General features: G+C 39.8%; 1 protein-coding gene across 10 annotated transcripts in view; it reads left to right on the top strand.

The window, feature by feature from the left end:
* The window catches only part of RAB27A (RAB27A, member RAS oncogene family), a 37,581-nt gene that overhangs the window by 19,902 nt on the left and 4,107 nt on the right, over positions 1–13,572 (top strand). For 4 of the 10 annotated variants that reach the window (XM_076347720.1, XM_076347722.1, XM_076347718.1 and 1 more), the window contains 5 exons: positions 6,063–6,099; positions 8,033–8,205; positions 9,833–9,918; positions 10,698–10,801; positions 11,566–11,689. In XM_076347720.1, coding sequence (XP_076203835.1) covers positions 8,053–8,205; positions 9,833–9,918; positions 10,698–10,801; positions 11,566–11,689 — 467 coding nt within the window. In that variant the 5' untranslated portion in view covers positions 6,063–6,099; positions 8,033–8,052. Of the gene's footprint in view, positions 1–163; positions 183–275; positions 295–2,730; positions 3,606–3,690; positions 3,929–5,000; positions 5,592–6,062; positions 6,100–8,032; positions 8,206–9,832; positions 9,919–10,697; positions 10,802–11,565; positions 11,690–13,572 lie in introns of those variants that run through there. The other 6 variants (XM_076347723.1, XM_076347721.1, XM_076347727.1 and 3 more) reach the window with 6 other exon arrangements.

The following is a 13,572-nucleotide window of genomic DNA, read 5'->3' on the forward strand; positions in this document are numbered from 1 at the left end:
GCTGGAGATTTTTGTTATCTCCAGGAAAACCCAACCACTCCTTAAAGAAATGCTCAATTCTTATGATCCCGTGTGATTCTTATTATCTTCTCCTGTATTTTTCAGTGGCTATTTCTGAGGGCAGAAATAGAAGTGTATTCTTTTTTCCTTGCCCTTCTGGAGTTGGAAGTGTTGGTGAATGGGTGGGTGAGCAAACTTCTGGATATTTCCCTCCTGTGAATACGACCAGCTTTGTGGGTGAAATCCTGGTGGCTCCTGTGTTGATTGAAAGAGTTGGAAACTGTGTAAATCTATGTAAGACTGTCACTTATAATTTCTTGATACTGTCAAGGGCAGTATAGTACAGTATAGTGATGTGTTACCAATGTTAAGGTTAGGCTGTGGGTAAGCTATGAGCCGAGTCCCAAAGCGGTCAGAATTGTCACATCAAGGAAGGATGCTGGGCATTGCTCTGAATTTCCTGTTTGTAAGTTAGTGAAAAAGCATGGCACGTTAACTTGTAAGGCATTGTGGCTTAATGTATTTATTAGAGGAACAGTTGAATGGTTGAGGAAGGAGTAAGTAGAATGGAGCTGTTTTTTAAAAACAAGCACACACACAAAAAACTTATTTGCTTTATTTTTCCCAGTCTACTCTCGAGTTTATTCACGTGGTACAGATGTTTGCTTCACTGCTAGAACTTTAAAGCAACTTCTGATGAGAGTTCAAAGAAGTAACTTGGGAGGCGAAAGTCTCGTTCCCAGGAGGGGGACAGGTCCTCTCAGGGAGTTCAACTGTTTTCATCAGATACTGTTGCAAATCTTTATTTATGTGCAGTATTTTCTTACCGCGAAGTATGAAAATGTTAGAAACTGATGAGGGAAAAGAGATGGTGCTGTGCTTTTTGTGGAGAAGTTGAAACTGCACAGAGATCCTTCCGTATGGGTAATGTTGGAGCATCCCCTGCAACATGCCTGCTTTTATTTTCCATTTTTTTCCAGTTCCATGCTGCCTTTCATTCCTTTATGTAACTAAGCCATTCTTTGAAATTCAGCCTCCTTTTCATTGGTTTGGTTATGCTGAAATGCAGATGTAGTTGCAAAACTAACTGTTGTTTCCTTTCTTGGCTTCTCCATTCCCAGTTTCCCCTGGCTGTCTGGAAACGAAAGCCAGAATCTGCTGTTTCCTTGCACAGCCTGTTGTGCAAGGTACTCGCCACATATGCAGAACCTGTTGCTTCACTTACCCTTTTGTGCCCCCTTTTATGGGTATGATCATGATTTTATGCCTGGCATCTCCCATTGTAACTCATTCTCAGAGTGCTTTGTGTGCCTGTCAGTTCTTGCTCTGCAAAATTCTGCAGTTCTAGCAATGCTGACAGCTGACAAAGTGTCCTAGAGCATCTCCAGCTGAGATGGAAGTGACATCAGCATTTGGAAACTAAAGCCTCGCAACCTATTTGGTTGCATGTATTTTTGCAGACTCCTATATGTATCCTGAGCACTCTTAAAATGGCTTAGATCCTTCCAAGAAAGAGGCAATCCTTAGACATTGATCCTCCAATTCCTTAGAATTCCTCTATAGTTGAAACTAAAAAGATCGTAACAGTGAGATGTCAAGTAAAGCAATTGAAAGTAACCAAAAGATAAATGCTCAGAGCAACTGAATCTCTTCCCCTTCCTCTCCCAAATGAGTGGTATTTTCCTTCTTGTTATTTATGTTACAGAAGAGTCCTGGAAGTTAAAGCAAGCCAGGTCATATATTTTCCTAAGAAAAAAAATAGCGCAACTCAGAATATTTCAGTGAAGTGCTTATTTATTGACTCTCTTCCCCCAGCGTAGCAGTTACTTGAGTTTATAAAAAAATTGTTGTCATAATTTGTTTATATTACATTTATACATATCTGGCAGCTTTTAGCCAAAGGCACTTCTAATAAAGCGTTGACTAAGTAGGAACGTTGTTTAACTCTGTCCCTTGTTTTGGCAGAGCTGGCAAGTGTCTGAAGGTGACCAGTTTTGCAAGCATTAAGGTGCTACTGAAGCCTTAGAGCAGGGTGAGGCTGTTCGCTACGCTTCACCCACGCTAGGCAAGAATGTGGTTATTGCTTTGCTGTAGTGTGATGGGAGTGCTGGTACGACAGGATTAGTGAACGTATTCCTTTGAGGTCCAGATCACTTTCTCGGTGCTTCTGCTGTAACAGATCAGGTGATATATAAAACAGCTATTGAAGTTGTTTAAGTCTGTGTAGTGCCCTGGTGAGAAGCTTTTTTAGTATGAATTTACTTGCACTTGCAGAATGATCAAACCTGTACAAACGCATTATTACCATGTACTTGTATTTATACATTGTCCATCGAGAGACCTGCAAGTATTTTCCTTTTGTCAGTGTGGGATTTGGGCTCCTCTTCCCGCAGTGCCCATGTCAACTCTTTAAGCATGCAGCCTTAACTGCTTTTTAAGAATAAAGCCATATTTGGGGAAACCTTCATTTGCAAAGCATTTTTGAACTCTAGCATTGACTTTTTCACGGTATATTTACAAATATGGCTCGATTATATATGAGTACAGTGGAACCTTCTTAAGCAGATTCCAACTTTTTTGCCTATTACACACTGCTCTTGCTGTGATAGATGCCAAGGGATGTAACCCTTCGCTGCACTCCCTCCGTCCATTGAGGGCTGGATCTCCGTTGCAGGGGGAATATGCAGACTTCACTGCAGTTTGGCTCCTACCTCTAGGACACAGCCTAGTGAATGTCCCACTATTCCAGTGGGATCTGGTTCTCCCGAGCAAAGAAGGCAAGGCCAAGACACAGCTTGTCTGTCTTTTGTCTGTAAGATCTACCTGAAAGCTGAGTGGCACTTGCAGAAGGTGGATGCTGTTAAAAGTTAACTAACTCTTGAGCATCTGCTGTCCATCCCCAAAAGCATAATGTGATGAAATCCTGTGGTATCTTAAAATATGAATTAATTATTGGTCTACTGTCTGTGTTTTGGCAAATTCAAATTAGTTTGTCTCTTTATAGTTTTGTGGTATATCCTACCACGTTAGTCATTGGCTTTATGGCTGGCTGCACTGCAGATCTGGGATGTTGGGGTGATGTCTGAGTTTGTGTAGAGAGTCATTTCACTTGGTATGAGGGGGAAGAGTGGGTTGAGTCAAACAAATGGTTTTATTTGAGTAGTTTCATACAGAATAGTGGCTTTTTTGCTCTTGGGAGGGCTAGCTAGGTGGTGTAGTGTGGGGAGGACTCCTCCACCCCTAAAAAGCTTCCTCTTTTAAGTATGTATTGCTTCTCTGCAAAATGGGGTGGTGGTGCAGGTATGTTCTGAAGTCACGTGAGACGTAATACCTTATGTTCCAATTTTTGCCAGAGAATAATTTTTCTCTTCTTTGGTAAAGATGGCTTTCACCATGGTACCCATGGGGCAGCGCGATGTTCTCAAGTCTGTACAAGAGAGAAAGAAAGAAAACAGCAGTTTGCATCAGACTGCCGTATCCTCCTTGCGCCTGAGAGAGAAGGATGTAAAGCTATGAACGGAACTGAACAGCTGTGATCCATATACTCCATCATTAATATATTTTTGTATGAAAACACTTGGTAGGAACAATGTAATTGTATTAAGGTGTGTGGGTGATTTAGCAGATACTTTACATCTGCTTCTAGGTAGGTCATGCACAAATCTCTTCTGAAATGCTCTTTGCCTCTAGGAATAAATGGGACGTGTGAACTGTGTAATTGCTTCCCAGCCATGCTGTCAGGCAGCACCCTCCTTAGACATGGAGACATGAGGCACACCTCTTTATCTCTGAGCACCCATCAACATGAATGCAAACAGGTGACACGTAAGCCTCTTGGCTGTGTGCTAAAGAGGTGGTGCTAGAAAAATACTCCTACTGGAAGTACTATCTCCAGTGTGCCCTAACTATTCCTTTAGCAGAGTTTGGGGTAAGTGGTATACTTTACTTTAAATTGATGTGCTTGAGGACTGTCTGATTAAGAGCACGTTCAGATTTCCTGAATTTTACACTCTGTGTGTGTGTACACATTTTTATTTGCAGCTCAGTGCTTTTTTTTTTTGGGGGGGGGGAGGGCCTTGTGTTTTCATCTGTTCATTTCTCTGTGTCTTCTTCCTTCTTCCTTCTCCCCTCCATCAACTCTGTAGCAGCACAGGAGTTGCATGTTTTGTGCAAGGCCAGTTTGTTCAGAAAGCATATTCCCTATCCCCATACTGCACAGGGGAAATCCTGCATGCCAAGCCAATTTCCTTAATTTTTTCAGGAACAACACTGCCATAGCCTTGAATGTTTTATCACGCATTGGAATTGTGATATTTGTGTCCTGGAGGCAAAAATACAAGCCTTTTAACATTGATGCCTGTTAATGTGAAAGTACCTTGGACTGGGAAATCCACTGAACAAAAGCAGCACTTGCTTTGCAGAGCATCCCTTCTTGGCAAGCCACAATCTGGACGTGTGTGTGTATGTGGAGGCTTCAGAGTGGCAGCTGTATAGGCACAGCTTAAGTGATGGCTGTGGGGGTCCTGTCAGCAATGGAAAAGGCCAGTGGAGTTTTCCCAGCGCTTGTTCATAGCCCCTGTCCATCTGCATGCTAGGCGAAGTGCAAAGCTAGAGCTGAATGGGATTCAAGGAGGGGTTTACAAAAGGCAAAAACCCTGGAGGGCTTGATGTGGAGCCTAAAACTGTGTCCGTCAGTGAATTTTTTCAGCCAAGGACTTCTTACTCTTAGAAGCAAGATTTGGGAATGATCATTCTAAAATGAATTCAGTGTTTTTTCTTTTGGTGACCTGATGAATTCTAACTATCATAAATTTTTTCTGATATTTCCTTTTCTACCTCCCACTCTCCTGATAATGAGGTATAGAAATGTGGAAGGAAAGACTGCAAGGTGTGAAGCTATAAAGCCTAATTTTAAAAAAAGCCAAATTGGAAGGAAAAAATGGGATGGGTGTAAGGTAACAGGGCCATGACTTTTAAAAACTCCACAGCAGTTTTTGCTATGAATATACTTTGCTGTGAATATATTCTTATTTCTGTTGTGTGGAGCTGGATGTGTCTGGGCCCTAGGACTGCAGGTCTTGGAAGTAGAGGGTGGAGATCACTTTTCAAATATTTGTACAGGGAGGAGGACAAGGCTTGAAACTGCTATGAAAATAGCTCTCTGCATGTCTCCAAGGATAGGTTAACTGCAGGGTTTCACAAGAACCACTCCCTGGAGATATTTGAATAATAGATTGACATTATAGGGTACAGTGAAAGGTGTGTGCATTTCAAAAGCCTAAGGAGAAAATTTCCTTCTCAAGCAAATCCTTTAGGAGGCATTTTTATGACCTTCCTGTGAAGGGCTCCTAGTCCTCTATCAGTCATTTGCAAATTGCATTTGTTACCAGCATATGGAGAATTGAGGTTTAAGTGGTCCGAATGATGTGGCGTGTTTGTCCAAACAGATACTCTACAAATCAGATAGGACACTAGGAATACGTTTAGGTTTTACTTCCCCAAGGTCCCCTTTCTGTTTTAACCAGAGCTTTCACCCAGCTCTGTCCAGTGGAAGGGTGCAGCTGAACTGTAACAGTTTCTTACAGCTCCAAGTAAGACCTGTAGCTCCCTTTCTTCCTCCCTAAGGACTTGCACTGGGCAGAAGATAAATTAGCTTTCTTACAACATAAATTAGCAGTGATTAGGTAGCACTATCATTTGTATCTTTTGTGAAAAGTATGTTCTATATACCTATAGCTAGCTAACAAAACACCAACAAGACAAGGCAAATACTTCTGTACAAGTGGGATAGCATAGTAAAAGACATGAAGCTAGCTTGTCTTTGTATAATATATTGGCCCTAAGATTTGCATTTAAGCCTTTTTAAGCAACAATTAATTTAGGGGTATTGAAGCTGAAAGAACATGTACTTGAGTAGTGGGGGAGCTTACACAGCCCTTTGCCCTTGGAGAACATCTGAGGGCAAAAGAAACACCATATAAGAGATGGAAGTCTAAATCAAATCCAGGCTTTAGTAAAAACCTCTTTGGTTGCTTTTTAAAATATTTTTCCCTTTCTTCTAGTGCATTTCAATGAAAAGACCCTTTGTAGAGCTACAAGGTAGGCGATCTGATTTTACTTTTTTTTTTTCCCCTTCCCCAACAGGGGGGAGGATTTAAAAAATGAAACAAAAACCCCAAAACCCCTTTTGGTGTGAGTGTGTCTAATGGATCAGGGCTTTTAATTTCTTCTAAAAATGTCCTTATGTCAGTGTGTGGCTGTCTGTTCCACTTGCTCACTTGAATATACTGCTCCTTCAGACCTGCGTGGTGGATGCAGGCCTGCAGTTGCTGTCTGTTCATGTAAAAAGCTCACTGATAACTGTTACTGCGGGGTTTTTTGTTTCAATCTTTTACTCTGTTGCAAAACTTTGTATTAAAACGCAACAGTGAAAAGTGAATTAGTTGGCTGTGGTGTGGTAATGAATGTGAACTCTGTCACCTAAAACCCCTTTCCTGCAAGGTTTTACTGTCATTGAGGGCATAATGTAAAATATGCCTTGGCTGGGGAAAGGGAGACTTCAAAACTAGAAATGGCAAAAAAGTGTCAGATGCTTTCCATTGACTCTTCAGTTGGAGAGTATCTGGGTGTAAACCTGACCATTATCTGCATTCGATCGTGGTAAGTCCAGCCATGGCTAAGTCAACTAATAACAGTTCTGTCTTGTAACCAAGAGCAGTACTAACATAGAGTTGAAGCTTTAAAGATAGTTACGGTTTTAGCTTAATGGTAGTGGTTCATGCCCACATACTTGAGATACCGAGTTTGTTACAAACATCCAGCTGTGAGCTGCTATGCAAGAAATGAATTGGTGTTTTGCCATTGATGCAAACAGTGTTGGACTTGAAATGAATAATTTTATCTAGTTCAAGCTACACATAGTTCCAAAAATACTTATTTGCAGTTGAAACAGCAGATTTTACTTTTTTTTAATTTTATTTCATCATCTATCTTATTTTTTGTATTTTGGTATCTATTTCCCTTCTTCATAAGAGGCAATTTAATGCCAGTTTTATGTTGCTTTTAGAATGGTTATTTTAGGCTTATCTTTTAATGTTCATTTCTTTGAAAACAACATAAGGCAGCTCTCTACTGTTTGTTTTGGGGGAAGAGAGGCTCAGTAGCTACTCAACAGGAAAGTACTAGTGCACTTACATTGTTCTTTCTAGTATATATGAAATTTGCCAGTGATTTTTGTAATACATTCTAGCCGTTACTGCACTTTGATCAGACTATATCTAATATGGTTATTTTTTCAAAGGCACAAAAAGGATAGAGAAAAATTTCTTAAATGTGTATGGGCCATGGGAAAATGTGTGTGGTGTTTAATGGCAATTCAGAATCAAGATTTAGTTTAAATGATTAACTAGCATCATGATAAAAACTTTTAAAACTTTGAAAATTGGTCCTCTAAACAAAACAAACAAACAAAAACCAACAACAAAATGTTGCTTGCTTATTTTTCTTCCTGGTATGAAAAACTTTTTCAAGACTGAAAAATAGCTATTAATATAAAATTATTGTAATTTTTATTTAAATATAGTGGGCACCCTGGAAAAAAATTGTTTTTGCATATCTTAATAATGTCACAGTGAATATGAGGTCAGAATTGCATTGCTGGTACATTTAAGTAGCTTTTGCCAGCTTCCACGCAGATTAAAAACAGTTCTGCAGTTCATGTTCCAGATATCTTGAATACTTTGACCTTGACTTTTTTCAGTCTTTCCTGAAGAAGTTAAAATTGTGTTGCCTTCTCTTTGTAATAAGAGGAATGTGATAAAATTAACTATGCATTTTTTCAGTCACAGCTGAATTTGGTATTGATAATTGGCATAATTCAGAGTTTAAGGTGAAACCAGTGTAAAAGAGTACAGAACTGGTCCCACTGCTGGATGCTTTGTAGTTCAAATAATGATTTGTATTTTAAACATTTGTCAAAAGAAGCCTTGGCAGAGTTGTTTACTAACTAATCCTTTTTGCTTTGCTTTTTAAGGTGTCTCCTGAATTCTCACTATGTCTGATGGGGACTATGACTACCTCATAAAATTTCTAGCACTCGGTGATTCTGGAGTAGGAAAGACCAGCCTTCTTTACCAATATACGGATGGCAAATTTAATTCCAAATTTATCACAACAGTGGGCATTGATTTTCGGGAAAAGAGAGTGGTGAGTTTTCGCAAACCGTGTGCTACTTTAAAATGGTATCTGTCTTGGTGAAGGCTAGAATCTGTTTTTTAAAAATCTAACCTGCCAATCCCTATGTGTAGGCATGCAATCAATAGTTACTGTGTACTTAATCTTGTGACAAGGAAATTATCTCATTTTACCTGGTTATTTTTGTCGTTGTTGTGTGTTGTCCCTCCCCATTTCCCCCAAAGTTAAAGTAAGAAGAGCTGATTCGAAGCAACCACTTCTTACTCCTCAGCAAGCGTTGATGAGTGTATTTACTCTCAGTTGTGAACATAGTACCTGGAGTAGTACTTTTATTGTTGAGCTCCCTTCACAAGGAAGGATTGGGCTGTACTAAAAATGTTTTTGCTGTCTGTGAACTGGAATGGCTAGTGAACAAAGACTGCATTGTTGATTTTAAAACCGTTCTAAAACATGTGAATGAAATGGGATAGCATGATACATGGAGCTGATCTGGCTTCCTAAGCAGTTACCACTACCAGAGAATTGTGAAGAATAAGGTAGGTTTTTTGTTTTTAACCCCTGAATTGTTATTAAACTAGGCAAACGTACTTTTGACATGAAGCTGAGCACTGCATTATGATAACCAATTGGATGCTAGTCCTTACTGCAATGAGAAATTGAGTTGGCAGAAGTTTCTTTCATTCTTATGCAGAAGTATTAAATGCCTTTCAGTGTAGTCTGATGATTTCCCAAGTGTCCAGAAATCTGGATGTTGTGGAAGGAGTAAATATCTTAGTGAAATGCAAAACTGGTCTCTTTAATAAGTTAGTATTCCTTTTGTGGGATAGTAAACGTGGTGGGTTTACTTGATCAGCATATTTGATAACTCAGGATAAGAGTTAGGTTTCACAACCCAAATCATATAATCCACAAATTCAGCGAGTTTATGTGTCTCTAAAGATAATGTTTGTAACTCTGGTAGTCTTAGGTACAATGACAGTTGAAGGTAAAGAAGATGACCTAATATGAAGTGTTCTAAACAAGAAATGCATCTCTTTTTATCTGATCCTTCCAAAGCTAACAGATGCCCTTATTTATATTTTCATGCTGAGTAAACTCTTCAGCTTTTATTATTAGCATCCAATTTCTGCTTTTTAAGCTGTGATATGACAAGATCTACCCTCAGCTCTTTTTCAGCAATCTTTTGGCAGCTAAGAGGAGATGTCTTTATGAGTATATTCTGTTTGCTAATGAGGTTCTGTTAGTGGTACAAATTTATTACCAGATTGAATGATGCAATTGTTGCTTTCTTATAATTACATTTTAATTTGAACACGATACAAGATAATAGCAAAAAATAGAAAATCAAAATACTAAAATTAAGCTTGCCTAATGAAACTTAATGGCCACTAAATATCTTTTGGAGTCCATAGTCTATTGGATACTGTTTTTCCAGTTTCACTTTTACCCTTATTTTTAAATATTCAGCTGGATGCAAAATTAAAATGCAACCCATATTACTTTTGTCTTATAAAGCAGTTGGGATCTTTGCATTGGCAATGCTAGTTTTGCTGCATTTAATGACTTTAAATGTCAGTTATTTTGTGTTCTATAGAGGCTGGACTGCTAACACTCAGTCTTGCAAATTTACCTTTTACAGGTGTATAGACCCAGTGGGCCAGATGGTGTTGCTGGCAGAGGACAGAGGATACATCTTCAGCTCTGGGATACTGCAGGGCAGGAAAGGTATGTTCCGCACCCCCCCTCCCTCCCCCCCAGCAAGTAAGGCAGTTGTTAGCAAGCTACATGCAAATGGAACCAAGTACATGAATTTTCTTTATTGATTGCTACATTTTAATTGTATGACTCAAGATGGGAAAGTGCGCTTTATTTTTAACAGCGATGGAAACTTTCCAATGAATACCCGTTAAATTACAAATGTATTTTACAACTGTAGAACATTAGAACTGTAATGGTTGCTTTTTGTCTTTTGGAAACTTTCAGTTTATTTTTTCATGGCCAATGCATATAGATGTTTTTAAAGCTTTTCTTTTTTCAGTTTTCCTTAGATTTCTGTAAATATGTTGAGGTCTTGGGAAAGTCAGACAGGTGAAATCACCTCAAAGGATTCTTTTCTATTTGTCTATCAAAAGACTAGCATCCTAGTGGTTGATAGTCTTAAAATCAAGAACTGATTTGTATAGGGGACAAATTTCTGTTTGAAGTTTGAATTTCATTCTTATTTTAATTTCTGAATCTTAATCAAGTCATGCTTTATAGTAGAAGACACTATCTAAAGCTCTCATGCTTGAGTGAAATGTCTTCTTGACTTCCTTAGGCCTTGATTAGGCCATAGTAATGTTAGCAATTCTTGTTATCCAGTCCCTACATCAGCAAAACAATTATGATGAATATTTCATTCTAGTTAATTCAGTCTTAAGTTACCTCAGTTTTATGACTGTATGCAATTGTATTTTCAAAGTAACTTGTCAGATAAGCCAACTAATTTCACTTTGTTGGTCTAGGTTTCGTAGCTTGACAACGGCTTTCTTCAGAGATGCCATGGGGTTTCTTCTGCTCTTTGATCTGACAAATGAGCAAAGCTTTCTGAATGTCAGGAACTGGATAAGTATGGCATTTCTTTCTTCTTTCTTTTTTCTTTCTTTGCACACGCGGGGAGGGGGCTATGTTTATAAATACGGAGTCTCACTGAGAAATAGAACTGAAAATTCTGGGTTTTATACCTTTCTCAGTAAAAGAAAGTAAATGTTGCATTCATAACTGTAATAGCTGCTAGTGGTGGCTTCTAGTGCTTACCTGAAATTCAGCTTTGCCTACTGAACTTGAATCTTAACTTATATAAAAGCAAGCTGAGAGAACGTCATATCCCTGACTCTGGTGATATTCAGTAATTTAAGTGTGTGGAAAGCCTATGCAAAACTCTATTTTGACTCACCTAAAGCTTTGTCAGCAAAACTTAATGGAAGGCAAATGTTACTAGGCTGGTGTATCTAGGCAAAGGAGTTCCCAAACTGCATCATCCATCAGGAGAGGGAAGTATATCCTTTCCTGTCAGCTCGTTGAAGATGCTTGGTGAGCATAACTCCTCAAGCTACAAATACACAGCTTCTGTGCTAACTTTGTCAGGCTTCTGTTCCCCTGGCTTGTTCCCTGGCTTTTTCATTGGGTACATGATAGTGGATGTGCATCTGTTCTCTGGCTCCTCAGTGCGATAGCAGAAGTCCTGTGAGATAACAGAGAATGTACTTGTTTTCTGCCTTTCAAAGAGTCGTTTTCCTGAAGGACTTTGTGTCCCCTGAAATGTGGTAGTGTTCTTAGTGAGCTTTATGAGTGACAGTAAGTTGTGACCCCTATCCATGTTGTTGCTGTTAGGTCAGCTACAAATGCATGCATATTGTGAAAACCCTGACATTGTATTATGTGGAAACAAGAGTGATCTGGAAGACCAAAGAATGGTGAAAGAAGAAGAGGCTAAGGAACTTGCAGAAAAATATGGGTAAGTAACTTCCTTCCAGTTATTGCTGTGTTTAAAGCAGAATGAAATGTTTTCTGTAATGCCTTTGCTGTAGACTGAAAAGTTATTGTGAGAATAAGCATTTTAGAATGCTTAACTGGCTGGTATGATACATGTTTTTTCTGTCAGAGATTAATGTTTTCTGCATTGCCTAAAAATTCATACTTAGTATTGCAGTAATCTTGCACTGGAGATTGGTTAATCTTCTTCTGTCCTTGGCAGTAAACAAAGTAAATTTTCACAAACATTCTGGAAAAGAGAATTTAGCTGGAGAGGCAGGTGAATGATGGGGGTCTAATTCTTTGCTCTTGCCTGTGCTGAGGCTTTCTGTGGGGCACAGAAAACCCAGATCTCTTACAAAGTGAAATCCAAAAGAGCATTTGGTGAGGTGATGAGTGTCACATCAGATTTTAGGGAAAACAAAAATAATACCAAGCAATGATATCCTAATTTACAAGTTGAGTTGTTTTACAAAAGTTTGTTGTAGGGTAGCCGTTGTCTTTGGCACGGCCATGGAAACATGTGGCCTCAGTTTCTTTGGGAGCCTTGGGACCCATTCACTGGTGTTTGGATAGTCTGCTTACAGAGTGCTGGGTTCCCACAGAAGAGCAGTTCTGGTCCAGACCACAGTTTCCTGTTCTCTGCCCCCTCCCCATTCAGTCTTCCCTCAACTGTTCAAGCAGTTTTGTTAGGACTGTAACTTAGGTGAATTCTTAGTGACTGTCGTGGTTTAACCTCAGTCGGCAACTAAGCACCACGCAGCTGCTCGCTCACTCCCCCCCACCCGGTGGGATGGGGGAGAGAATTGGAAGAGCACAAGTTAGAAAAAGTCGTGGGTTGAGATAAAAACAGTTTACTAATTGAAATAAAATGATAATAATAATAATATGATAATAATAATAATACACAAAGCAAGTGATGCACAGTACAGTTGCTCACCACCCGCTGACCGATGCCCAGCCAGTCCCCGAGCAGCAGCTCCCCCGGCCAGCTTTCCCCAGTTTATGTACTGAGCATGACGTCACATGGTATGGAATGTCCCTTTGGCCAGTTTGGCTGTGCCCCCTCCCAGCTTCTCGTGCACCTCCAGCCTTCTCAGTCGGTAGAGCATGGGAAACTAAAAAGTCCTTGGCTAGTGTAAGCACTACCTAGCAACAACTAAAACATCGGTGCGTTATCAACTTTGTTCTCATCCTAAATCCAAAACACTGTACCAGCTACTAGAAAGGAAATTAACTCTATCCCTGCCGAAACCAGGACAGTGACTTAGCCTCAAAGGGGTCAGCGGTATTTTCTTGCAGGCATCTGCACTCTCAGAGACTCCCAGGGAGTATGAAAACCAAGTCAGACTAGCAGGAAGACAGGGTAGCCTTGCCCTTCCCCTTCCCTGCAGGCACAGGTCATGTGTCCCTAAAAGAACTATGTGAAATCATTGTTCCATACTAATTAATCCCACAGTACTCCTATACTCCCTTAACTCTTCCATGGGTCTCATCTCTGGGTTACATTTGCATTTCAGTGTGGATTAGAAGTCCACTTTTGAAGCAGATCTTTTATTGTGGTTTGATTCACATAGTGGAGCAGCTTTCTAGCATGTGAACTGGATTCCTTCTCAGTTGACAACTAAACTAGATGGTGTGCTCCAACCAGTAATCTGCATTCAGTCTGAGGGACTAGATTAGAGCTGGTCCACAGTAAAGCCCAAAAAACATGCATGGTGTGAACACTAGGTGCTCAGTACTAACTGCCTTGTTCTGCAGGTCTAGTCCTGTTGTGTTTCCTATCACATAGTCACAAATTAGCTTTCCTTGACCTTGAAGAGTCATTGGAGGCAAATCAGAAGCAAACTATTAGAGACAAACGGG

Source organism: Aptenodytes patagonicus, chromosome 10, assembly GCF_965638725.1.
Source record: "Aptenodytes patagonicus chromosome 10, bAptPat1.pri.cur, whole genome shotgun sequence".
Taxonomy (NCBI): domain Eukaryota; kingdom Metazoa; phylum Chordata; class Aves; order Sphenisciformes; family Spheniscidae; genus Aptenodytes; species Aptenodytes patagonicus.